Source organism: Ictalurus punctatus, chromosome 6 (assembly GCF_001660625.3).
Source record: "Ictalurus punctatus breed USDA103 chromosome 6, Coco_2.0, whole genome shotgun sequence".
Classification (NCBI taxonomy): Eukaryota; Metazoa; Chordata; class Actinopteri; order Siluriformes; family Ictaluridae; genus Ictalurus; species Ictalurus punctatus.
In genome coordinates, this window is record NC_030421.2 from 6,189,682 (window position 1) to 6,216,011 (window position 26,330).

Sequence of the window (26,330 nt, forward strand, 5' to 3'; positions counted from 1 at the left end):
ACTAGTAGAACTACCTCACGGCACATTTTAATGGGCACCTCGCCACTTTCTTGCACACTTGCACAATATCTAAGTATACACACACCTATTTTTTGTATAGATGACCCATAGATTCCTTTTTTCCCCTCACTGCAACATCTTATTGTATTTATGTTTCTCTTTGAATATTTGTCTTGTAATACTACTGTAATACTTCCCTCAGGATTAATACAGTTTCTATCTATCTATGTCTGTTCATCCATCCATCTGTCTATCTATCCATCCATCCGTCCATCCATCTATCCGTCTATCCATCCATCCATCCGTCCGTCCGTCTGTCTGTCCATCCATCGGTCCGTCTATCTGTCCATCCATGTGTCTATCCATCCATCTGTCTATCTATCCATCCGTCCGTCCGTCTATCTGTCCGTCCGTCTATCTATCCATCCATCCATCCGTCTATCTGTCCGTCTATCTATCCATCCATCTGTCCGTCTATCCATCCATCCATCCGTCGGTCCATCCATCTATCCATCCATCCATCCATCCGTCTACCCGTCGATTCATCCGTCCATCCATCCGTCTATCTATCCGTCCATCTATCCATCCATCCATCCGTCTATCCATCCATCCATCCATCCATCCGTCTGTCTATCTATCTATCCATCCATTCATCCGTCTATCTATCCATCTGTCTATCTATCCATGTCTATCCATCCATCCATCCATCCGTCTATCTATCCATCTGTCTATCCATCCATCTGTCTATCCATCCATCCATCCATCCATCTAATATAAACCCTGTGATTTGCATCAACACTTTCTGACCAATTAGATTTGAGTATTGAGCAGCACTGTGGTATAAAGCACACATTCTGGCCTAAATTGCGACGACAAAATTAGTTTCAAATCTTTAAAAACACAGTAAGATTTTATTAATTCTTAAATAAATCCCCTTTTTTAATGATAGATCTCTGAGGCCGTTTTCTACAGAAGCCCTAAGCGGCCATGCATTATACGTTTATTTTTCTTTGTTGTTTTCTCGTGGTCTCGTCTTAGGCATTTCTCAGGCATTTTTCATCAAAAAACCCGTTCGACAAACCCCACTGACTTCGGGACGATGGTTGTCGAGTTAAGTCGAAGAATCACGAGAAAATTAAGTCGAGATCACGAGAAAACAAGAAAGAGATAATTAATAATGTATGGCTACTTGGGGCTTCCATAGATTTCTGTTCGGACTAATTTATTATTCTTTATCTGAATAGTGGCGCATTGTTTGTTGTCCTTGGTGAATTGTTGTAGGAGAAAACCTGTGTGCTAATTTCACATGCAGTATCAGTTTACAATCACTTTACAGAATTCAGCTGAGCAAACATGGACCAGAATCGTTCTTTTTTTTTTTTTTTTCCTTTTCTTTCTTTCTTCCTTCCCAAGCTCTTCTTCATGCACATTAAAGTTTCTTGCCTGTTTCACACAGTGCATAGTAGATGAGGTGGAAAAGCAGACTGGCTTTTTTCTTCTTCTTCTTCTTCTTTCCTTTTCCACAGGTGTTCTCATTTCCATTCTCTGCGACACACGCACACGCACACAAAACACTTCAGAATTTGACCATGCATGCTGAAACACATGCTCCCACACAGTGGAGGGTCACAGGGATTATCTATACGTGTGCATGCATACAGAGAAGGTAAACCCAGGAACAGAGGTACAGTACATATGATCTGGGACATCAGGGAGATTATCTGACCTCATAAAAACATGTTAAATAAGCAGGTGGACCCGGACCCCTTAAGATAAACACCGGGAAGCACTGGTGGTTTCTCAAGTGTTGAATATTCATGTGAAATGACCTCTGTATATTTCAAATATTTAAAATCTAAATACGTCAGTCTCTCTGAAAGCACTCCTATTATGCTTTGTGATAAGCTTGTGGTCCAAGACCTCCACTTTTATCTTTTAAAAGACACAGACAGGGTAATATTTCAGTAAGAGAAGCGTTAATCGTGGGCGTGACCAGTTTATGCATGCAAATGAACACTGAGTGACATTTCCTACCGTCTGAACAATACGCATACCACTCGTGTGCACTAAATGTTTAAGGAATTATGTCTATTTCTAGAGAATCAGATCGTCTGAACTACGAGCGACGACTCTTTCGATTCGCAAACGACTCGCTGCGTCCGTGGGTCTGTCCGAGATTCTTCCTAGCGTGATATCTTAAGATCGACTGCTTGGATGTTTGCAGGATTCATGTATACGGAATTATCGCATAATTCTATTATGTATACTGTATTGTATAATCCGTGTAACCAGTATATGAACTAGAATCGATCCAAACAGGGTCAAGGTCACAGCAAGGTCAAATGCCAGAAATTGTTTTTCACCTATAGCTTCGTTACCGTTTGTAATGTTACGTACACGTTCATGCTCAGGAACTCGGCGCCCTTTTTTTTTGTCCAGTGTCTTCCAAAATTTTACGTACTCCGTTATTAACAAATTCAGAAAGACTAGAAGTGTTGCAGACCGACCGATAAAAAGTACACAGACCGAAAATGAACATCCACTGAGGAAGGCATGATCTACATGGTGCTAGCAAACTTGGTCCCCTATGTATGGGGACTTTTGGGACACCTTGTACTAAGAGAAATGACTAATTCCTGTTCACACTGGACTGGTTTATTAATAAAGTTGCGCAAAGACAAACCAGCTAGCTAACACCGTCACAGCATGCCCTGCAAAAAGTCACATGACCCACCGATAATCGCCTGTTATTTGAATTCCTGCTTGCGGAGAATATATTGAGGTGAAACTGTGGTGTATGACTGTTGCTTTAGAAATGGCCTTTTGTGATTTAGAAATGTTCAACCGACTTACTCTCGCCTCATCTCTCTCTCTCTCTCTCTCTCTCTCTCTCTCTCTCACACAGTGACTAAGACGGTGTGCGCTGAACAATGTGATGGACGTTGTTTTGGTCCCTATGTCAGTGACTGCTGCCATAAGGAGTGTGCAGGAGGCTGCTCGGGTCCAAAAGACACCGAATGCGTTGTATGTACACGCACACATACGCACATTTTATTAATAAGTACTTGCTTTTTATTTTGTGCCACACCATGTACCCAGAGTCTCCTGGGATAGGCCCTGTGTAGGATAAGCGGTAAGGACGATGGGTGGATTTCAAAACAATAACTTAAACCACTGACGTTTAAAATGTATTACTTCGAGTGAAGCAAATTTATAAAGATTTGACTTTACTTAAGTTGATACACATACTTAAATCTACTAAGGTAAGATTAACGAACACATTTTGTAAATGCACTTTTGTTTATAACAATGTTTATAATGTTTAAAAAATAAATAACATTTTTACAGCGCGACTGAAATTTAGGAGGCGTGTCACTCTGTGTAATCACCTGACTGCATTAATAATAAGAATAGGGGGTTGTGGTGGCTTGACGGTTAAGGCTCTGGGTTACTGATCGGAAGATCAGGGGTTCAAACCCCAGCGCTGCCAAGCTGCCACTGTTGGGCCCTTGAGCAAGGCCCTTAACCCTCTCTGCACCAGGGGGCGCTGTATCATGTCAGTATATCAGTGCTCTGACCTTAACTTCCTAACATGCTGGGGTATGCGAAGAAAAGAATTTCACTGTGCTGTAGTGTATATGTGATCAATAAAGACTTATTATCATTATCAATATACAGTCTGGGCTAGAAAGTTTCCACTGACCTATATTATTTGTAGAATATTATATAATACTCTACAAAAGTGAAATATAATCTAACGTAAGCCGTAACCCGTTATACGAAACGGTTTTGTTTTGTTTTTTCCCCTTGGAGCAGAGCACATTTACATTGGCTGGTCCGATGCGATATAGAAATAAAACCGTGTGACTAATTCGACTTTTAAAACTGTTTAATAGTGATTATATTTTGATCTATTCCAGGCGTGCACTAACTTTAACGACAGCGGGGCGTGTGTGACGCAGTGTCCTCAGCCCTTCGTCTACAACCCTACCACCTTCCAACTGGAACACAACCCTCGCGCCAAGTACACATACGGAGCCTTCTGCGTCAAGAAGTGCCCACGTAAGAGCGCGCACACACACACACACACACACACACACACGTCTCATCCAGCATTTGTGTGTGTTTAGGACATCTGTGACATGTGCTCTGTGAAACACTCTTTGCACTACAGATAAAATATCCTTTCCTACCTCAGGATATCAGGTTGAGAAAATATCTGCCACACCTCCATAAATCCTTGGTCAGATCATATCAGAAACCTACCGGCGGATACCACTTCTCTCTTAAAGATCTTCAAACACACTTGAAAGATCCCCCAACCCCCCTCCAAGGTGTTTACACACTTAAGGTGTTTGTGCTTCACTTACAGTACCTATGGAGAGAAGATTTTCAGGGTTTTCCTGCTGCTCGTGTGAGGTATTCGTGTCATATTGGCAAGTTGCGTACTAGTCAGCAGTAGGTCATGAGTTCAAATCCCACTAAACCAGGGTTGGGCAATCTTATCTGGAAAGGGCCGGTGTGGGTGCAGGTTCTCATTCCAACCAAGCAGAAGCCACACCCGAGTCTATTGAAAGCCAAGATCGACTGATTAAACCGGTGGAATCAGGTGCTTGGTTGGAATGAAAATCTGCACCCACACCGGCCCTTTCCGGATAAGATTGGACACCCCTGCGCTAAATCAGTACTGTCTGACCAATCAGATTTGAGAATTCAACAGCACTTGTGGTATAAATATACCACGTGTCACTATATCCATCGCTCATTTATCATTTCTTTTAGAAATAACGTTCGGAGAGAAGTTGGAACTTTATATTTCCAGGTACCGCTGTACGCTCCTGTAGCGCCCGGTATGTTGTTTGTGTACTATTTTAAAACCACTCCTTCACTTCCTGTGTGGGTGTTGCTAAGAAGGTGAGGCTAAGATTAGAGTGAGGTGTGAGACTGAGACAGATAGTGCAGGAGGCCTGTTCTCCTCCTGGCTGGATTTTCTCTCAGCAGCCTGGCGATCATCCCGTGATGAAGGGCTTTAGCACTGAGGGAGTCGTTCTCTGTAGCTGACTCACCGCGGCTCAGTGCGAGGCTGCTGATGTTTATCCACCCGTCCCGCCGACATGCCCATGCGGCTCTCGCGCTGAAGATTTGTCTAGACGTATGCTGAGAAATCGCGGGACCACTTTATGACGAGCAACGCTCGCAGTTTATGTGGCAGCGTTCATGTGGTTCGATGAAAAATTTCCGCTTGCTGTGTTATTTATTTATTTATTTTACACGTGGTGCATGTGACTACACTTTCTGTGTCGGTCTGGCAGATAACTTTGTGGTGGATCACAGCTCGTGTGTCCGTGCTTGTCCCAGCAACAAGATGGAAGTGGAAGAGAACAAGATAAAAATGTGCATTCCCTGCACTGACATATGCCCCAAAGGTACCCACCTACACCTACTGTATAACACACTATCTAACCATTCAGTTAGCCTACCTACCCACCCCCAGGTTGTCCACTCACACCTATAAACACACAATCAAACCATTTCAGTTAACCTAAAATCTGCCCCAAAGGTACCCATCGCCACCTATAACACACTGTCTAACCAGTCACTTAACCTAAGATCTGCCCCCAGGTTGTCCACTCACACCTATAACACATGGTCCAATCATTCCATGAACCTAAGATCTGCCCCAAAGGTACCCATCCGCACCTATCACACACTATCTAACCATTCAGTTAACCTAAGATCTGCCCCAAAGGTACCCATCCGCACCTATCGCACACTATCTAACCATTCAGTTAACCTAAGATCTGTCCCAAAGGTACCCACCTGCACCTATCACACACTATCTAACCATTCAGTTAACCTAAGATCTGTCCCAAAGGTACCCACCTGCACCTATCACACACTATCTAGCCATTCAGTTAACCTAAGATCTGCCCCAAAGGTACCCACCTGCACCTATCACACACTATCTAACCGTTCAGTTAACCTAAGATCTGTCCCAAAGGTACCCACCTGCACCTATCACACACTATCTAGCCATTCAGTTAACCTAAGATCTGCCCCAAAGGTACCCACCTGCACCTATCACACACTATCTAACCATTCAGTTAACCTAAGATCTGCCCCAAAGGTACCCACCCGCACATATAACACACTATCTAACCATTCCATTAACCTAAGATCTGCCCCAAAGGTACCCATCCGCACCTATCACACACTATCTAACCATTCCATTAACCTAAGTTCTGCTGCAAATGTACACAAGTAATTGGAAAACATAATCCATTTATCACCAAAAATTGCCCCCAAGACCTGAATCACACTATACAACGTTTCCATATATGTAAAATCTGCCCCAGACCGAAACACTTTACCCAGCTCTTCTAAACTACTCAAACATAACAAAAACACATTATTTATACTGATACTGACGCTGACTTAATTCCTTCATTTAACACATATTTTATGGCTTAGTTGTCCTAAATTTGCTATGTGGCTATTCCTCCTCTAAATGTTGCCGTGTGTGTGTGTGTGTGTGTGTGTGTGTCTGTGTGTCTTGCAGCATGTGATGGAATCGGGACGGCGAGTCTGCAGACGGCTCACACCGTCGACTCCAGCAACATCGACAGGTTTATTAACTGCACTAAGATCAATGGCAACCTGGTGTTCCTCATCACGGGAATCAAAGGGTGAATGCTGTTCTCTAACCACCGCAGATTAGCACAGTTTAAATCCACAACACTAATCGCAAACACTACCGTAGTGCGGATCAACACTGATTACAGATTACCGCGGAGTGCACTCCGGATTCTACTGCAGCCGGCGGTAGAAACGCAGGTTAACGTCGAATCGACGCCTGGGTGCTGCGCTCGACGTGAGTCGCTAAGACTAAACACTGCATATGTGAAAATACTCTTAACTAGATGAAGCTTCAACTCAAACGGTGCCTCTCTAATACTGAAACGAATGGATTCTGATGTAAATCATGCAAGACGTGGCCTAGCTGGCCTAGAACGAGAAGCTGTCATCTCATGGGGGTGTAAAAAGCACAGCGATGTGCACGCTGAAGAGAGCGCGCACATCACACGTTATCAGATGGGTCTGACCCCGAGGTGCAGGAGCTGCTTTTAACAACGAGGCTTAACACCAGCTGCAGTTCATGCGGTCTCTCAGGACAAACTCACTCTCTCAGATACGCTTCACTTTTCTTCTCTCTCTCTCTCTTGCTCTCTCTCTCTCCCCAGCGTTTCACCTCCCCATGCCCTTCTGTCAGAATGATCCGTTTTATTAGCCGGGTAATACAGCCTTACGAGGAATTTGACTCGGCAGTCGCTGAATTTACAAGACGTACAATAAAATAGACATTATTTATTTATTTAAATACATAAATACACCGAGCTGCCAGTTTATTAGTTATACCTACCTCATTGGCCATTTTATCATCTACCACATCCATGCACTTTATAGATAACCCCCCCCCCCCCACACACACACACACACACACACACACACACACACACTCACTAAATCAATCCGTCAGTGGACAACAACGTTTATTATTTGAAATCGTACCGTATTTAATAATGAGAGTACTACCCGATCGTGAGAATGCCGGGATGAGAATAATCAGTCGCTCAAACTCTAGATGGCCAGCGGTGGTCTTCGGCCCTGTTTACACTAGTGCGTTTTTCGTTTAAAAATGAAAAACGATCCTCGTTCCACGCTGGCGTTTCCGCCGTGTCTCAGAAACGATCTCCGTCCACACGACACGACCGGATACGCATGTCACATGACCATTCGTGCACACTGGGCATGCGCATACAAGTGTAAACAGGAAGTTTAGCCCAAGCCGGCATTCCACTTAGGGCTTACGCCGCTTGAAATGAGATTTGTTGGCGATCGCTCTAATCGTAGCTCGCGTCTTGCGCGTGTAGCAGCTGTAATATTATAAAATACAGAATTGAACCGCACAATGGCGGCTAAGAACGACGACAAAGCCAGCAAAGCTCACGGTTCAGTCTCCGAGTTGTTGTGTGTACGATCGAGGAAGCGTAACGGTCATGTGGTACGGGCTTGACGAATCAGGGAAGTATACGCGACAATCCAGAAGACCCAATCAAGGGGCGAATGTGAGCGAAGCCACGCCTTCTTTTTCCAAAGTCTTCGTTTTGGTCTGTTTACACCGAAACGCGAGCCCGGGGGTTTAAAACTAAAACGGGGTCTTCGGCGTTTCCAAAAATCTCCAGAGTAGTGTAGACGACAGGCGTAACCTTAGCAACAGTTATGTGTTTTAAAACGAAAACACACTAGTGTAAACAGGGCCTCAGTTTTTGGTCTTTAAGATGTACTTGGCTATAAACCTAGTAACTTGATCTATATTGTTGTGTCTACTTGCTAAGTGTAATTCAGTGTCGCTTAAATTAGAGCATGAGACAACTCGGACTATATACATTTGTAAATCGGATTTTGAGTTTCAAATCGTGTTTCATTCAATTCATTGAATCCTCAAAGGGGGCACTTGCATATGCGGTTTATGACCTTAGGTTTTGGTGGGACGGGATGATATTAAATAACAACATAACCTCTCGACTTAATTCAGTTTGAGGCTATAACACTTGACGTATGCTGTAGCCCTAAAATTAATTTCTAGTTTATTAAAGTCCTGAAACCGGCCCCCAAAAAACTTTTTTTTTTTTTTTTTTTTCCCTTTTTATTTTTCTCAGCCTTTTTGTAGGAAACAAAGTCACTGTGGTATACTATGGGATTAGATTAATGTCAAAAGTATTGAACGCAACTTTTCAAGAAACGAACAATATGCAATGGGAGAAGAAAAACAATCTGAAACTAAAAGCAGTGAACTCGGTGGCAAAACTGAGGGGGAAAAAAAAAGCGTTTTCGTTGACGCATTCAAACTTTTTGCTTATGCGGGGCTTAACATCGCTTTACTCTTATTAGCTAGTGAGATTTGGAGTGACAGCTCGAGCGTCCAGCTGAGGAGGAGGATGATCATGAGTTGTATGAGTCGTACTACTCTAAACTCAAATATGAATTACAAACTAATATACTGACGTGTAAGTAAGTCATTTCCACTATAAAGTAGAAACACGAACCGCATCCAAAACGCTGTCCAAAATTCGTGACCCAGAAGTGTCTACTTCCTGGTCAGGGAGCTGTCGATCCAAATCTCAATGGCCAATGAGAGTAAAGCGCCGGTAAGCCCCGCCCACACGACAGAATGGCGAACTTCAACTTGCGGAGAGTAAACGATGGGTTTGAAAACGTCGACGAAAACTCTGGCAGCGCATTCATAAACCATGATTAGAGAAAACCAAGCTTAGAAACTTTTTAATAATGAACGCTGTTTATTTGAAGACCAGGTCACATTTTTGCCACCGAGTTCACCGTTTTTTCTTCTCTCTCATGGAATATTTTTTTCTTCGTTTCTTGGAAAGTTACGTTCAAGACTTTTGGCGCAAATCTAATCCCAAAGTACGCACGCATTTCTAATGTACAGACATCATCCCGTCCATAATAATAATAATAATAATAATAATAATAATAAACTTTTCCCCATCCTAATCTTTGCAATATATCTTACAATAGAAATAGTTTTGTATTTTGCCTTGTTTGTATAATCGATTTTATATAGCGAGCAAACCCAGCCTACATTAATGCCCTCTTTGAGTTTGTTTTGGGTTTTTTTTTTCCCCTCTGTGCTAATGTCTTTCTTTTCTTTTAATCAGTGATGCATACCACAACATTGAGGCTTTGGACCCGGAGAAACTCAACGTGTTCCGCACTGTTCGCGAGATCACCGGTAAGATGCCACAGCTTTGTTTTGAGTCAGAGAGTACTTTCTTAGACGTTCGCCGTGTCACATCTTTTCCACAAACAAAACGAACCCCATTTCCTCAGCCAATCAGTGAAGCACACACCTTGACACATGACCCGTCATATGATCTGCTACCTCACTCTAATTCCGCAGACTTTTAATCAGAACCATCTATTCACAATCGGCACACTTCCCATAAATAAATGCTTTTTTTTGTTTCCCTGGGGCGAAGTCTTGGTACTAGCATGGCACGAGTGATGTTTCTGAGAGATTTGTTTGTGCGCATGCTTTTACAGGGTTGACCGTCTGACTTGTTGGGTCTGTTGGGTTAAATCGTTCTGCTGATCGCTTCATACGCTGCCTGTCGTAGTTTGCCCTTTTGGATTTCTCTGCTTCACTCGATAAAACCCTGCGCTTGCATCCAAACCCCGTCTGTGCCTAATGAATCCGAATAGGAGTAAAATTGCACGCAATCAAATGAACCAGAAAAGGAAAGGAAAAAAGCTGCTAAGGGCTAAAAGCCGTGTAGGAAACGGGGCTAAATAAAAAAATAATAATAAAAAACAAAAATTCAAGGAAAGCAGCCGTGCGTGGAAACCATGGAGCTGGTACTGAATAAATTATTAAATAGTCATTTTTACCCATTGTCCCTGCAATTTGGTCATCTACCAAGACCCACCCACCAGCCGGGTCTACCCTGTCATACGACCGTTGCCGAACTCAGAGTGAAGGTTCAGATAAGCTTCCTCCGAGACACATGAAACCAGAGAGCATCGTAACATACTCTGAGGAGAGCACTATCTACCGTCTTCCGTAAAGTTGAGCTCACAGACACCAACGATTGGTTAGTGTCGCCGTGATTGACTGACATAGGAAAGAGAGTATGCCCCTCCCACCCAGGGAGCGTGCTTATTGCCCCTCCCATCCATGGAGCGTTCCCTTGGCTCCTTGCTACAGATATCTGTGTCACTGTTGGGATTTCAACTCCTGATCTACTGACAATAGGGTAAATACTTTTCTGTTGCACCACTAAGGAGCCTCTCGCTCGCTTGCTCTCTCAAAGTTACAAAGACAAAAAAGCCACAGCTTTTCATGTACCGGAGAAATTCTCCAGAGGAAGTCGTCTTCTGTCCTGAAAGACTTTCCTGTGTCAGGAAACTTGAAAGTTGGACACTGGAGACACCATCCAACAAAAGCCTACAGTAAATAAACATCTCCTTACAGAACACTTCAGAACTACTGTCAGAGCTGCTGTTCTGGGAAATGAATCAACACCTTCTGACCAGTCTGCATTGAGAATTGCTGAAGTAGGGTATAAAGCGTCAAGGGAACACATTTCCATAATCAGTGCCGTTCTGCTGGAAGACTGCGGCTCCAGGGAAAGCGTTAAGAAGAAAAACCAGAGGGGAGGAAAGGAAGTGAAGGGTGAGGGATGTCTCTCTTCGACCTTCTCTTTCTCTCGCTTCTTTCCCTTTCCATCCTAAGGAAGTGCAGACTTAGTCCTTCTGCTGCATGAAGCTTCAAAGCAACTGAAAAGTCTCTCTCTCACTCTGGTGGTGACAGCAGTGGATGGACCGTAGGCAGTCAGGCATGCGTGTCCCCCTCGCTCACCTCCTAAAACACAAGGCTTGACAGAACAATGTCCTCTCTGCCAACGTGTCATTTCTGCTCTGTGACCTCGGCTCAGGTTGTTAAGGAATGTCACTTTGAAATGCCCCAGTCGGATATATATATATATATATATATATATATATATATATATATATATATATATATATATATATACACACAGAATAATGTACAGAATAGTATGTGGTGTAGGAGGTGCGCCGGGATAAGTGAAGGAGTAGACGAAGGGTTTGGTAGGTCCGTGGACTGTAAGGGTTTATTTTTTGAAACCCCTTAAGACCTGCTACTATACATATGATTTAATGCGGTTAAAGTCGAAGTGAGAAAGCCGGAGGGTCTGAAGATGGCGCACCGAGAGATTCAGAACCCTGCAGTCCACCGCCATGGCCAACTCACCGTGTGTGCTAGCCGAGCTCATCATGCTGTATCGTCGTAGATGGTCCGGATGATTCTGTAATTTAGGACTTAGAAATTGAGCTTGGACGCCTTTTTCATTTTCTTGACCACTATTCATTACCTTTTGTGTATCTTAGGACATATTAAACATTGTTTAAACCGTTCACATGGTCGTGCAACCGTTCCCTGTATAGAAATTTCCGAAATTAGCCTTGTAACGTTAGCATGCTGAAGCTAGCGTAGAAAAGTGGAATCTTTTCTAGGAAAGAAAACAAAAACGCAGCTTGTGACGTTAGCAAGAATCCGCAAAGCGTAAACTCATCTGTCCTGTAGATGATGCTACAACGCACTGAAACTGGAGATTCCTTCCATAAATGTTAAATAAATGCCTCAGTTACCATATCATCAATTACATTTTGCTAAATAACAACATAAAAAAAACCAACCTGTGATATCCACAGAGATTCTATTAACATGGTTGTTTTTTTTTAACCTAACACACACCAGGAGTTTTCTGTGTGTGATTTATTAGCGGTATTCTGCTACCCTACTGCTATTAGCGTAACACAGAACTCCCTGACCTGTGCATTATTTATTAGCGAAGATTCTGTTAGCATACTAGTGTTAGCCTAGCCTTTGCATGCATGTGTGTGTGATTTATCAGCGAGGTTCTGTTAGCCTGCTGCTGTTAGCCTAACGCCGACAGGTGCTCAGCGGGATCTCGTTAGCGCCATTAGGATGATGCAGGCTTGGCTGTTCGCATAAAATAAACAGATACGAACACCACGCACTCTTGGGGAATGCTCCACACACACACACACGTGCACACACACTCTCGCATGACCCGCACTCGCGCACACACTTTTGTGTGACTTCCCATTGCTGCAATTTTGTCATTAAGGCAATTAGTGTCAACAGACGGCACACTAGCTACACATCACCGTGGAAGACAGGACCGTAATCTGCCTTCACAACCCACGAGGGGCTCGCAAGCGCACTAATAACAGTTAGAGGACTCATTTAAAGATATGGAGCCATATTTACTAAGCATCGGAGTAGAAGCAGGGCTGTTTCTAGATCAGCGTTTACGTTTTCTCCGCATGTACTGTCACCACATTTTAAAGAACAGAGGAAAACTGATCCACGTGCTTTTATATTTAAGCCTAAGATTTTATTAATACTATTCGATTCAGTTTAATCCAATTTCACTTGGATAGCACGTTTAACAACGTTGTCACAAAGCGGCTTTGCAGAAATCTGGGTTTATTCACCTAATAATCAGGCCAAAGGCGACAGCAGCAAGAAATAAACCTTAGGATGGAATATGAAAGAACCGAGAGACTCAAAAGGGGAATCCGTCCTCCGCTGTGTGACACAAGATAGAGGGATTTGGGGATTTTTTTCCCCTCTCTTTCGGCGGCTCTCGTCTGGGGTCGCCAGAGCGGATCACCCGTCCGCATATTATGATTCTGGCACCAGTTTTAAGCCGGATGCCCTTCCTAACCCAACCCTCCCCACTGGCTCGTCCAACCTTCCAGTGGCTGAGGTTGGTTGCCTGACCGGGAATTGATGAGAGCGCTGTATGCTAGCTGCTAGTTCACCAGGAAACCCACAGAGGGATTTTGGTGGTGTTCAATTTGTATTTGCTGAATGACAGTGTAACATCAGAGGAAAGGACATTATACACAACATATACATATATATATATACACACACACATACATCCCACCCCTTACAGGTGCCATTGTAACGAGATAATCAGTGTTATTCACTTCACCCGAGAGTGGTTTTAATGTTATGGCTGATCTGTGTATATGATCCACACGCACAGTGTGTGTGTGTGTGTGTGTGTGTGTGTGTGTGTGTGTGTGTGTGTGTGTATATATATATATATATATATGGATGTTCGAGACCTTGTGCTCCTCCACCTTCCATTTGAGGATGCACCACAGATGCTCAATAGGGTTTAGGTCTGGAGACATGCTTGGCCAGTCCATCACCTTCACCCTCAGCTTCTTTAGCAAGGCAGTGGTCGTCTTGGAGGTGTGTTTGGGGTCGTTATCATGCTGGAATACCGCCCTGCGGCCCAGTCTCCGAAGGGAGGGGATCCTGCTCTGCTCCAGTATGTCACAGTGCATGTTGGCATTCATGGTTCCCTCAATGAACTGTAGCTCCCCAGTGCCGGCAGCACTCATGCAGACCATGACACTCCCACCACCATGCTTGACTGTAGGCAAGACACACTTGTCTTTGTACTCCTCACCTGGTTGCTGCCACACACGCTTGACACCATCTGAACCAAATAAGTTTATCTTGGTCTCATCAGACCACAGGACATGGTTCCAGTAATCCATGTCCTTAGTCTGCTTGTCTTCAGAAAACTGTGTGCGGGCTTTCTTGTGCATCAAGAGGCTTCCTTCCGGGACGACAGCCATGCAGACCAATTTGATGCAGTGTGCGGCGTATGGTCTGAGCACTGACAGGCTGACCCCCATCCCTTCAACCTCTGCAGCAATGCTGACAGCACTCATACGTCTATTTCCCAAAGACAAGCTCTGGATATGACGCTGAGCACGTGCACTCAGCTTCTCTGGCCTGTTCTGAGTGGAGGCCTGTTCTGAGTGGAACCTGTCCTGTTAAACCGCTGTATGGTCTTGCCCACCGTGCTGCAGCTCAGTGTCAGGGTCTCGACAATCTTCTTACAGCCTAGGCCATCTTTATGTAGAGCAACAATTCTTTTCTTCAGATCCTCAGAGAGTTCTTTGCCATGAGGTGCCATGTTGAACTTCCAGTGACCAGTATGAGGGAGTGTGAGAGCGATGACACCAAATTTAACACACCTGCTCCCCTTTCACACCTGAGACCTTGTAACACTAACAAGTCACAAGACACCGGGGAGGGAAAATGGCTAATTGGGCCCAATTTGGACATTTTCACTTAGGGGTGTACTCACTTTTGTTGCCAGCGGTTTAGACATTAATGGCTGTGTGTTGAGTTATTTTGAGGGGACAGTGAATTTACACTGTTACACAAGCTGTACACTCACTACATTGTAGCAAAGTGTCATTTCTTCAGTGTTGTCACATTAAAAGGTATAATCAAATATTTACAAAAATGTGAGGGGTGTACTCACTTTTGTGAGATACTGTGTGTGTGTGTGTGTGTGTGTGTATATATATATATATATATATATATATATATATATATATATATATATATATATATACACACACACACACACCCACTGTGCGTGTGGATCATAAACACAGATCAGCCATAACATTAAAACCACTCTCAGGTGAGGTGAATAACACTGATTATCTCGTTACAATGGCACCTGTAAGGGGTGGGATGTATTAGGTAGCAAGTGAGCAGTCAGTTGATGTGTTGCAAGCATAAAAAAATGGGCAAGCGGAAGGTTCTGAGTGACTTTGACACGGGCCAAATTGTGATCGCTAGACCACTGGGTCAGAACATCTCCAAAACGGCAGGCCTTGTGGGGTGTTCCCGGTATGCAGTGGATAGTACCTACCCAAAACGGTCCAAAAAAGGACAATAGGTGAACCGGCGACAGGGTCATGGGTGCCCAAGGCTCACTGCTTGCCATGATGGCCTTAAGGAATCATTTAGAGGTCAAGGAAGATCATTTTAGGCATCAGGAGTACAGAGATAAACTCAAGCAGTGGTTAATTTTAGCCCCATTTGAATTCATCAGCAATGCAACTTATGCTTTACCTTTTGACAACATGCCGCATCCTGCTTTTTTTTTTTTTCTTTCTTCATTTTAACGTCATTTGGGTAATTTATGTGCTCCTTGTCCTTCCAGACCTCTGCTTTCCTCCACACACATCACAGATGTCCATCTCTCGCATCTCTCCACCTCATCTCTTTCTCATCTCTGCATCTCCATCCTGTTTGTCCTCTCTTCACTCCTATACTCGGTGCAATTCCATCTCATGAAATATTCAGCATTTTAATACATTATTAAAATGTCAAAATAATCGAATATCCATGCCATTAGCCTTCCATTCAACTATCCCACTTAAAAAACATCTGGTACAGGTGTTGGATATTTAGATGAATAAAAAATGTAATCAGTTCAACACACCGGCCTCAGTCTTTCTAATCCATGTTTACGGTCGTTAATATTTATTGCTTATTGTTGTTCGTGTTAATTGCACCATCGACGTGATATTGTTTGGACATTATAGCGTATGGTTAGAGCTCATTGTTGCCGTTTCATTATGAACTCTGTATATGCAGGGCTGTATGTTAAGTTTTCAGCAAGCGGTGTAATTTTCCACTTTTTAATTTCTAACTTCATTTCATTTCTCTGAGCTTGATTGCCTTCCTTGATGCATTGCGCTTCCACCAGTGCTGTAGTAAATCCCGGGTTTGGCTATATCTCAAGTTGTGAAGAAATGGAAAGACCGGGCGAAGATGGAGGGGAAGGAAAGAAAAGGGTAGAGGAAAAACGGTAGGAAGAATGAAAGAAACATGGACGGGAGATACAGTTAGAGGTGGGGCTAGGAGTAAGTAAGGGAAGGGAGAAAGAAAGAAAGAAAGAAAGAAGAGTTGAAGAAGAAAGGCTGTAGGGGGAAATAAACACACCAGTAAAAAATGGAAAGAAGGTAGGAAGGAAGGAAGGATGGATGGAGACAGGAAGATAACAGGAAGGCATTGTGGAAAGAAACAGGAAGGCAGGGAGGAAGGACAAAGGGGGAGGAAGTAAGGAGGGATAAAGGAAAGGAAAGGATAAAGCAAGGAAGGAAGAAAGGGGAAAGGAAGGAAGGTCAAACGGGAGGAAGAAAGTATGAAGGAGAAGGAAGGAGGGGGAAAACGGAGAAGGAATGAAGAAAGTAAGGATAAGGGAGAAGGAATGAAGGAAAGATGAGAGAGAAGGAAGAAAGGGAGAATTAAGGATGAAGGCATGAAGGAAAGAATAAAATGTAAGAGGGGGATCATGTAACATATAATGCTAAAGGAAGGAAGAAAGAAGGAAGGAGAAGGGATAGGTTGAAGGAAGGAAGGAAGAAAGGTAGGATGGACAGACTAGAGTGAAGGCAGGAAAGAATGACAAGGAGGAAGGAAAGATGAAGAAAAAATGAAGAACGTAAGAAGGAGATCATGCAAAATAAAAGGCTAAAGGAAGGAATGAAAGAAGGAGAAGGGGTGTGTGGAAGGAAGGAAGGAAGGAGAAAGGAAAAAATGTAGACAGTAAGTGGGGGATCATACCAAATACAAGGCTAAAGGAAGGATGGAGGTGGGACAGGCAGGAAAGAAGTCATGATTTTCATGACGTGCAATTTGACATGCTTTGTTTTCTCTGACGTACTTGGGCTTCTGGGACTCAAAGAAGTAGCTCTTCAAAATGAAATAACATTACTTAGACTGTGCTTACTGCGGTTATTAAGAAAAAAAAAAATTAAAAAAAGAGTCATCATATCCCATTCATTACTTGACTCAGAGTCAGTTTGAGCAGGCATGACGTAAACGCAAGGGTGACTCGACCCAGGCTTGATTTGGATTTGGGGTGTGTACCCTGTATTAGTCATTTCTGGGACTGATTCTATGCGTGTTGTTTTCTTCTGTCCTCTATAGGCTTCCTGAACATTCAGTCATGGCCAGAAAACATGACGGACCTGAGCGTCTTCTCTAATTTGGCAACCATCGGTGGCCGATCGCTCTATAGGTAAAATCCTGCTCTGCTTTAACCTGCATGTTAATAAGATCTCTGTCTCTCTGCTCATGCGACCTTAATGGACACGGTTTATTTAGCTGGCCTCGGACGGCGTGGAAGAATGGCATTCATTAGTGTGATCATCTACAGTTACTCACTGACTCTATGGCGGACAGTCCATTTAATGATTATTTCTGTATTAATTCTTACAGATAAAATGACAAAGAAAGTTAAACACTGTTGTCAGACTGTCAAGAAGATTTCACCCTGTAGTGTGCTATTTGGAAAACAGTGAGAGAACTCTGAAATTAGCTATGTGTGTGAGAGAGAGAGAGAGAGAGAGAGAGAGAAAGAAAGAGTGTGTGTCTGCCAACTTGCTTAAAGAGTCTTGGGGTCATTCCCTTAGCGCCCTACTATTGTACCAATTACTGCCTGTCACACTATACAGCACTGAAACACACAAGGTCTGACACTGCCAAGGTTGAGAGAGTGAGAGAGAGAGAGAGACCATAGGAGGAAAGAGGAGTGAGTGCTCGAGAGGAATGAAAATAAGAAAAGAGGCAGCCTGGAAAAATGACATGAGATAAACAGAGTTGAGAGGAGAAACAAGGAAGCAAAATAATAACGGTGAGGGTCTGCTTCAGAAATACTTTAACATCAGTTTTCCTTTCGGTTCCATCTTTCCTTTTAAAGAGAAAGAAAGAACGGCATGAGAATGAAAATGAGAAGAGGAAGAATTTTGGACAGAGACCATAGGAGAAAGAGAAGCGAGGAAGGGAGGAAAGGAAGAAAGTCAAAAAGGAAAGAAAAAAAAAACAAGGAAGAGCACAAGGGATAAATGAAAGTATGGAGATGGAGCAGGAAGGAAAGAACAGTGAAGAAGGGAAATGAAGGAAGGACTGAGGGAAAGAAAGGAAGGAAAGGTAAATGAGAAAGGGTGAGAGTTAGGCAGTAAGGAAGGAGAAATAGAGAGAGGAAAGGAAGAGGAGAGAAAGAAGACAGGAAGCGAGTGGGCATAACAGGTAGGGAGAAGAAAGGATGGATGGGAAATACAAATAAAGATGGGAAAAGTAAAGGAGGGGTAGAAGGAAAGAGGGGGGAAACAGGCATGAAGGGAAATGTGGAGGGTGGACAGAGGAGGAAACTAGAAAAGAGAACAGGGGTAGGAAAAAAGGAAGGAAGTGAAACATGAAGGACATGGGAGGAAGGAAGAAAGGAAGGCAAACGGGGAAATAAAGAAGGAAGGGCAGAAAATGGGGAACAAGGGAAGGAAGGAAGGCAGGCAGAAGAAATCAAAGACTAGGGGGAAGGCAGGAAGGAATGACAATGGGGGATGGAAGGACAAGGGCAAGGAAGGATGGAAGGATGAATGAAAAAGTGAAGAAAGTAAGAGGGGTATCAAGCAAAATACAAGGCTAACAGAAGGAAGGAGAACGGGTGCATAGAAGGAAGTAAGGAAAGGGGTGGGGCAGGGATGGATGGAAGGAAGGAAGGAATAATGGGAAAAACAAGAAAGAAATAATGAAAATGGGAAAAGAAAGAAGGGATGAAGGAAAATGATGAAATAAGAAAGGAAAAGGAAATAGGGGAGGATGGGTGGAAGGGAGGGAGGAAGGGAAATGGGAAAAGAAGAAGGGAAATGAGAAAAAAGATGATGAAGGAAGAATATGGAGGAAGGAGGGAGTTTCTTATTGTTATTCTTCCGTGGTCTGTTTCAAATCCGCTTAGCTCATCTGGCTGTGAATAAAATCTCCATCGTTACTGCAACAGGTGTGGCCGCATTGATTCCTGTGAAATATTCATGGATTAATTTGTCTTTCCTGTCATTTCTTGCGTTTCCTCTCTCAGTGGAATCTCTCTGCTGGTGCTCAAGCAGCAGTGGATCTCATCGCTGCAGCTGCAGTCTCTGCGTGAGATCAGCGCCGGCAACGTCTACATCTCCAACAACAGCCAGCTGTGCTACTACAACACCATCAACTGGACCAGCCTCTTCCGCATCCCGACACAGAAAGTCCTGATCCGCAACAACAGGGACCCGAAAGAGTGCCGTAAGTGCGGAGATCACTTCCGGCTTAACGCTTACACACAAACTACAGAGCCTTACATTAACTGTAGTTAAGTATTCACCCCCCAAACCGTTCCACATGTTGTGCTTGAGCTGTTTTACCGACGACAATTGGGCGTGAGATCTTGATTGGTCTAATTAATAAAATAATGCTTTTGTTTGATTAATTCCGGGCTCTTCTGTAAGGGCAATGCGCTGATGGTTTGAAGGAGAATCTGCCCTAGCACTCAACTCCAACAGATCACTTTAAGTGTTCTTCATAGTTTTATCCTTAAAAAATAATATTCAGCAAACTGCCTAAATACCACTTAATTCTGTAGTTGCGTCTAAGGATCTTAATTAAATTCCGACTACACCCACATAAGCATAAGTCAATTTCTGATTTTCACCTAGAGGACGAGGTCTTCATCGTCAGCAACTTTGTGTTTTAAGCTGTCAGGCTCTTTATCCCAGGACACACTCTGTGCCATTACCTCCTGCTGCAGTCTTAAGGAGACACTCTGGTTTCATCCTGAACCAGACGAGTGTGACTCATTAGGAGGACTCTCCTTGGCCTCTCTCTCTCTGGATGAGTGCACTTCACCATGCCTAGCAGGAGACCAAAGAACCTCAGGTCCTTCCACAGCTGGAGGTGGCCAGAGGCCAGGAGGACCAGAGGACTACGAAGAGTCATGCCGAGTCATCCGTCCTCCTCCTCCGTGGTGCCTCTACCCTTGGAAAGTGACGGTGATGCAGCACACTCAGACTTGTGGCAAAGTTTTAGACAATATTCCCAAAAATAAAGCGTGAAAAAGATCTCTTGGGGGAACACACATGAAACCCACTTGCTTATTCCATCGGCAACAATCCAATTACCCATTCTCTACAAATGTCGAGTCGTCCTGTGAACTATTGAACGAAATTAATTGCAGGGAACCGCCGCGAAAGTGTTTTTTTTTTTTTTTTTTTTTTTTTTTTTGACATTTCAGAGCTACGTGTCCTCCAGTGGAGCCTATAATCGCCAAAGAGAATTGCGCTCCCTTCTCCATATCTTCGTCCTCTTTTTCAGTACACAGTGATGTTTAGGACTCTTCGCGAGGCTGAGAGGTTTTGCGTCTGCTTATTTTCCCCCACTTTTCATCTTGCTGGATGTTATGATGCAACAGGAATCATTACTGGAGACTGCATTTGCGGTTGCAGTGGCGTCCAAACTTTGATGTTTGCTAAGCCGGTCTCTTTCTGCTTCCAGCTGTGCTGATCGCTTAGCTGCACTTTCACATGTGCAATGCTTAGTCGGTTTGCCGTTAGAATGGAACCCTGGTGTGTTCTTTGTTCGGTCCTTTAGGGAGGCGAGAACATAGGGATCACACTTGGGTGCAGATTAAAACAGCTAGTTCGAGAGCATCTGACGGAGGTGGTTTCGGTAGTTTCGAGCTGCTAAACTGAGCCAAAGGACATAGTTGTAGTGCGGTGGAAATGCCATATGTTCTGGGGATTTTGGCTAACAAAGAGAAAGAGTACATTTTCTTAGCGCCCAAGTGTGTTCTCCACTGATTTTTTTTTTTTTTCTACATGCTCTTGCCAACGGTTTGAACAAATTTCCATCACTGTATTTTTCTGACCAGTGAATGAAAGAAATGCACAAGTACCAGCATATATTTATTTATTTTCTTGTAGACAAGTGCCTTTTGAGGTTAATCATTTCCATGTTGACAAGAAATCCTTTTGCCCTGACTATTAATGTTTCAGAAGAGTGGTGGCAGGCATCAGAGGAAAATGTCACTCAGTAAAATGTCACTTAGCTGGGGAAAAAAATGGCTGTCATTCTGAGTCAGTGCTCAAATTATATTGAAACTCACAGGGTTCCTACCAGGGGGCAATGTCAGACCAAAAGTTGATGGTCAATTACCATAGCTGTGAGCTATTGATGGAAGAGTGCAATAAATATTTCTGATTCTACACAACACTTGATGGTGGTGTTTGGTTGAATGACTGATATAGGCTGTGCTATTTATTGTAGTACCGTTTCAGTTTTCTCAATTTTTCATCTTTGATAGCAATTGTAGCTGGTTATTGTGTGCTAAAAAAAAAAGAAAAAAAAAAAAAGCACATTCAGGAGACACTAGATCTTTGTTCTTGAATGAGACCTGGCCCTTATCTTGGCGATTAATCATTCGTATTACTCCTTGTTTGTCTCTCGTGGGAGTGAAGAGATTTATAGGCATACCCCCATAGATTTTTTTTAAAGTATCAATAACAAATGAAAGCCAAAAGGTATGCAATTTACTGAGAGAGAAAGAGAGCGAGAGATGTTGAGTGATGTAGACTATAGCATTTTTGTTTTTCCAGTATTCTCCTTTTCATGGTAGACACAAATTGCTTACAAAACTATTTTTATTGTATATACTACAGAAATCTGTGTTACTTTTGTTTAAAATGTAAAACCACTTTAGGGCCAGTCCAAAACCACACCGGATCATCCCACAACCTCCCCAAAATCGCTTGAATACCTGCTAAAACTACCCCTAGACTCCCCAAACCATTGCAAGAGCACCCCAAGACTCCCAGAACCCCAAGATCAAGCAAAGGCACTACTCAGACCAGCACAATATCCCTATGGCCACACAAGACCTCCCTAAAATCAATCCAAGACCACCCCAAAATCACCGTAGGACCAGTCCAAAAACCCCTTTAAGGCCAGTACAAAACAAAAACAATACAAAGAACACCTCAAAACACCGTAAGAACAACCCAAGATCCCCTAAAACCACCACAAGACGAGCCTGAAACCAACCGAAGATCCCCTAAAACCACTTAAAGATGAACCCAAGACCAATCAAAATCACCTGAAAACCACCTCAAGAGCCCCTCAAGACCACCCCAAAAGCACTGCAAGACCAGTCTAAAACTCCTTTAAGACCAGTGCTAAACTGTACCAAGACCACCCCAAAACACCCTAAGGAAAACCCAAGATCCACTCCCAACCCTCTCATTACTGCTGCAAAGCTACAACAAGACTACTCTAGGACCACCACAAGATCCCTACAAGACCACATCAAAACCACCCAGGACTCCACATGACAACCCCCAGGCCTCCAATAACCCCCATTTGTTTGAGATTTACACAGTGTGTTAACTTCATACACCCCCAAATCATTGTTTTTTCATTCCATTATTGCCTCTGGTTCATTGTTTGAGAAGACTGCAGGTGTTTGCTTGGTATAGTGTGTGTGTGTGTGTGTGTGTGTGTGTGTGTGTGTGTGTGTGTGTGTGTGTGTGTGTGTGTGTGTGTGTGCGGTGTCTCTAAAACGTCAGCAGTATTTTCACGCAGCTGCTGTGTTCTGTTCCACAGTGGGCCCTCTGTCTGGACCTGTCTGTCTCCCCCCAAATCCCACCCCCCACCACACACACACACACACACACACACACACACACACACACATCAGCATTTTTCACTGAAATACAGCAGGCCATATCAGCAAACTCTCAGCGAGTGTAAAATATGCATGACTACAGCAGGACTAGCTAACCCAGATGGTGTGCAACGAGCTCAGTCAAATTATGACAAAAGATCTTACGTTCCCGTCTAACACCTACTGACACCTGAAGGTGCAATCAGAAATCACTTCCCTGGATTAGCAGATGTGCAAGTTCTGAATGAGAAACTTGCAGCGCCATGTTTCGACGAGCGCTGTTAACAGAAATGGAGCAGCAGTGAATCGACGTTCTCAACTAATAGTCTTCCTATTAATAAAATACAGACCAGTCCAAATGTCTGAGAATCCAATTGTTTATTTCTGACCAATCAGAATCCAGAATTCAAGAGCACTGTGGTATAACTCGGTATAAAGAAAAAGATTTTTAATAACTGATGAGTTAACCAGCTCTTATTAGTAATCGGTAATCAGGAGCAGTCATGTTTTGATGTGTAACAGGAAATACGTTGTGTCACTTTTTTTTTCCTTTTTCCCCCAGTTATGGAGCGCATGGTGTGTGACCCGTTGTGTTCAGACGCCGGGTGTTGGGGTCCGGGTCCAGATCAGTGCCTGTCGTGCCGCTTTTTCAGCAGGGGGCGCGTGTGTGTGAAGTCCTGCAATCTAGACTACGGGTCAGCGTTCTACTGTAATCTGTTCATTCTTATCACAGCACACACACACACACGCTAACAATTCTACACTACGCACACCTGCTGACGTTTGATCGTGTCATTGCGTCTCATACTACAGCTTTTTAACCACCGTGGGCTTATTCAATTTCTTGAATCTGACAATTCAACTAAGAAAGAAAGAAAAAAAAAACCTACTTATTCGTTAGTTATTGCATAGTATTTTACGCAATTATTTCTGCCTCCCAGCACCAGGGTTTGATCCCAAGCTTGGCTTACTGTCTATCTAGGGTATTGCATATTCTTCCCGTTTCCGTGCCTTTCTGGTTTCTTCCCAACTTCCAAAAAACATGCTGGTAGCTGGATTGGCTATGTCAAATTGCCCTTAAGGATCAGCATTCCATCCAGAATGTTCTTGGGGAAGGCTTTGACCAGGATAAAGTGCTTATTAAGATGAATAAATTATTGACTTTTCTTGAAGGGTGCCAATAGTTCTGAAATTGGCTGTACATTTCAGCACCTCGATACGACCTTAGTTTGCTGAATTACATCCTGTTATTTCACCCTGTTGGTCTCGGATGTTGTCACCTGGGTAGTTATAGTCCTTTTAATTGCTTAGTTTCTTAAGCCTGTGGATCTGGTATTCTTTCTTTCTTTCTGTCTTTCTCTCCTTCTTTCTTTCTCTCTCTCTCTCTCTCTATCAGATGGAAGTCAGAGTCTAAAATAAGAGTTTCCAGTCAGGTCATCAGTCGACTTTATTGGGCTGTATTCCTGTGTGTGTGTGTAAGCACTGATTGTGGTTCTGCGGGGGGTGTTCGGTCTCAGGGCTCTTTAGGCGTTCTTTAGGCTGATAGATGGTCAGTTGTTGTGAAAGATCCTGCCATGATCAGGACTAACAGCGGATGTCTGTATTGTTTCCCTTTCCCACTAATGTGTGTGTGTGTGTGTGTGTGTGTGTGTGTGTGTGTGTGTGCGCAACAGTCAGCATTATTAGCAGTGAACTGAATGACTTAGTGTAACTGGGGCCTCGATGGCAAAGCTTGCAGTAAATGTAATCATCCAATCAAACATGACCATGTGACATCACCATTAGCTTTTCTTGAGATGAGATGATGACTCAGCGATTCTGCTTGAAGCTGTTCATCTCCTCCAATTCACGGTACATAGGAGCCTTTTCCATGGGAGCACTAACGTATTTCAGAGAGAAAGACGGTTTATTATACGGGTCCGTGCTAGACAACGATACATATGGAGTGAAATTCTCCTTCCCACCTTTAGAAACACTTCCTGTTGACTCCCCCCCTGGGAAGTGTTTGTTTATAACCTTATTACGTCAGAAAACTAATGACCAAGTCGCCAAATGATAATTACGATTTCAGCTAAGCACTTTTTATAACGCGGCCATGGGGTTTACATTAACGTGCTCGCTTTTATACATTGTTGTTGCCATAGTAACAGTTCATTCACAGCGACTTATGACAGATGGTCCACATAAACGTTTCATTAAAAAAATAAAACGTACTTACTGTAACCGTTGATATGGTGAGGTTTATTTAAAAGGGGTCATATGATTCTTTTTTAAATGTTTTGTTTGTTTTTAAAGTTCATTATTTTGTTTATTGGGTGTAATGGAGTAATTATTGTAGTACCTCCCAGGGTTAGGAGCTGCCTGAAACGCTCCGATTGAGCTCTGGTTTCTCCAAAGCTCCGCCTTCCGAAAAGCCCAGAGTGCTCTGATTGGCCAGCTGACCACCTGTGTTGTGATTGGCCAAAAACCTCAAAAAAAAAAAATATTAAAGCGTGTGTCGGAAATGTAACACCCCTTAGCATAATGCCGAGCTTCAGCTTCTAAAGCGATTCTAAGCAACATAGTTAATAACGTCGTCCCATTTTTCAGCCTTCGTGTATAGCCTGCGTCGTACTCTCCCAGGTTCAGGAAGCTGTCCTCTGTAAAATGCGCTGCGCACAACTGTCGAGTCTCCACGACACGGCGCCGGCACAATTCACCGAAGCCACGCCTTCATTCTTTACGCCTGCCTTTGGGCAGCATTACTTTAATATTTCAAATAGTGGCGCAGACGTTTGCTTTTTTAGGCAGGTCTGGAGAAGTGTTCTCTGTTAGAAAGAATAAATCCCCTTATAAGTTTGCAGATCACACTTTAAATTACACTTTAAAAAAGAAAAAGGAAAACATTAAAAAGCACCATATGACCCCTTTAACTTCAAGTTCAGTTTCTGTTACTCCAGTAGCAGTATCTCTAGTTTTATTTATTTCGTACCTACAATACAGATTTGAACTATATTTCCTGGTACGCAGCTCAGTGATAACTATTTGTCCAGCTAAAGAGGTAATCTAGATATTAGCTAGCTGTAATTAGCTAGTGTCAGATAGCCTAAAGCCCGTTATATCGTCTGATTTTATGGTAACATTCATTACCCTGTTGTAATTGTGATCGGATGGTAAATTAAAACCTAAACTCCGCCCCCACGTGGACCCACAGACTCGCCCGTCAGTCGTGCAAATGTCTCTCTGAGATTTAGACGTACAGTACATAACTCAGCAACACAAAAACGGATATTTATCTTTTACCGTGTATTAAAGTGCTATGCGCGACAGCACGTCAATAATAGATGGATTCTAGATGAG

At 43.3% G+C, this 26,330-nt stretch overlaps 1 protein-coding gene across 6 annotated transcripts in view; it reads left to right on the top strand.

Moving 5' to 3' along the window:
• Window positions 1-26,330, top strand: part of LOC108266386 (receptor tyrosine-protein kinase erbB-4) — a 338,116-nt gene that overhangs the window by 233,575 nt on the left and 78,211 nt on the right. For all 6 annotated transcript variants that reach the window (XM_017469591.3, XM_017469592.3, XM_053680749.1 and 3 more), the window contains 8 exons: window positions 2,906-3,024; window positions 3,921-4,062; window positions 5,313-5,426; window positions 6,560-6,686; window positions 9,741-9,814; window positions 17,456-17,546; window positions 19,383-19,582; window positions 23,554-23,686. In XM_017469591.3, the coding sequence (XP_017325080.1) occupies window positions 2,906-3,024; window positions 3,921-4,062; window positions 5,313-5,426; window positions 6,560-6,686; window positions 9,741-9,814; window positions 17,456-17,546; window positions 19,383-19,582; window positions 23,554-23,686 (1,000 nt within the window). The remainder of the gene's footprint in view (window positions 1-2,905; window positions 3,025-3,920; window positions 4,063-5,312; window positions 5,427-6,559; window positions 6,687-9,740; window positions 9,815-17,455; window positions 17,547-19,382; window positions 19,583-23,553; window positions 23,687-26,330) is intronic.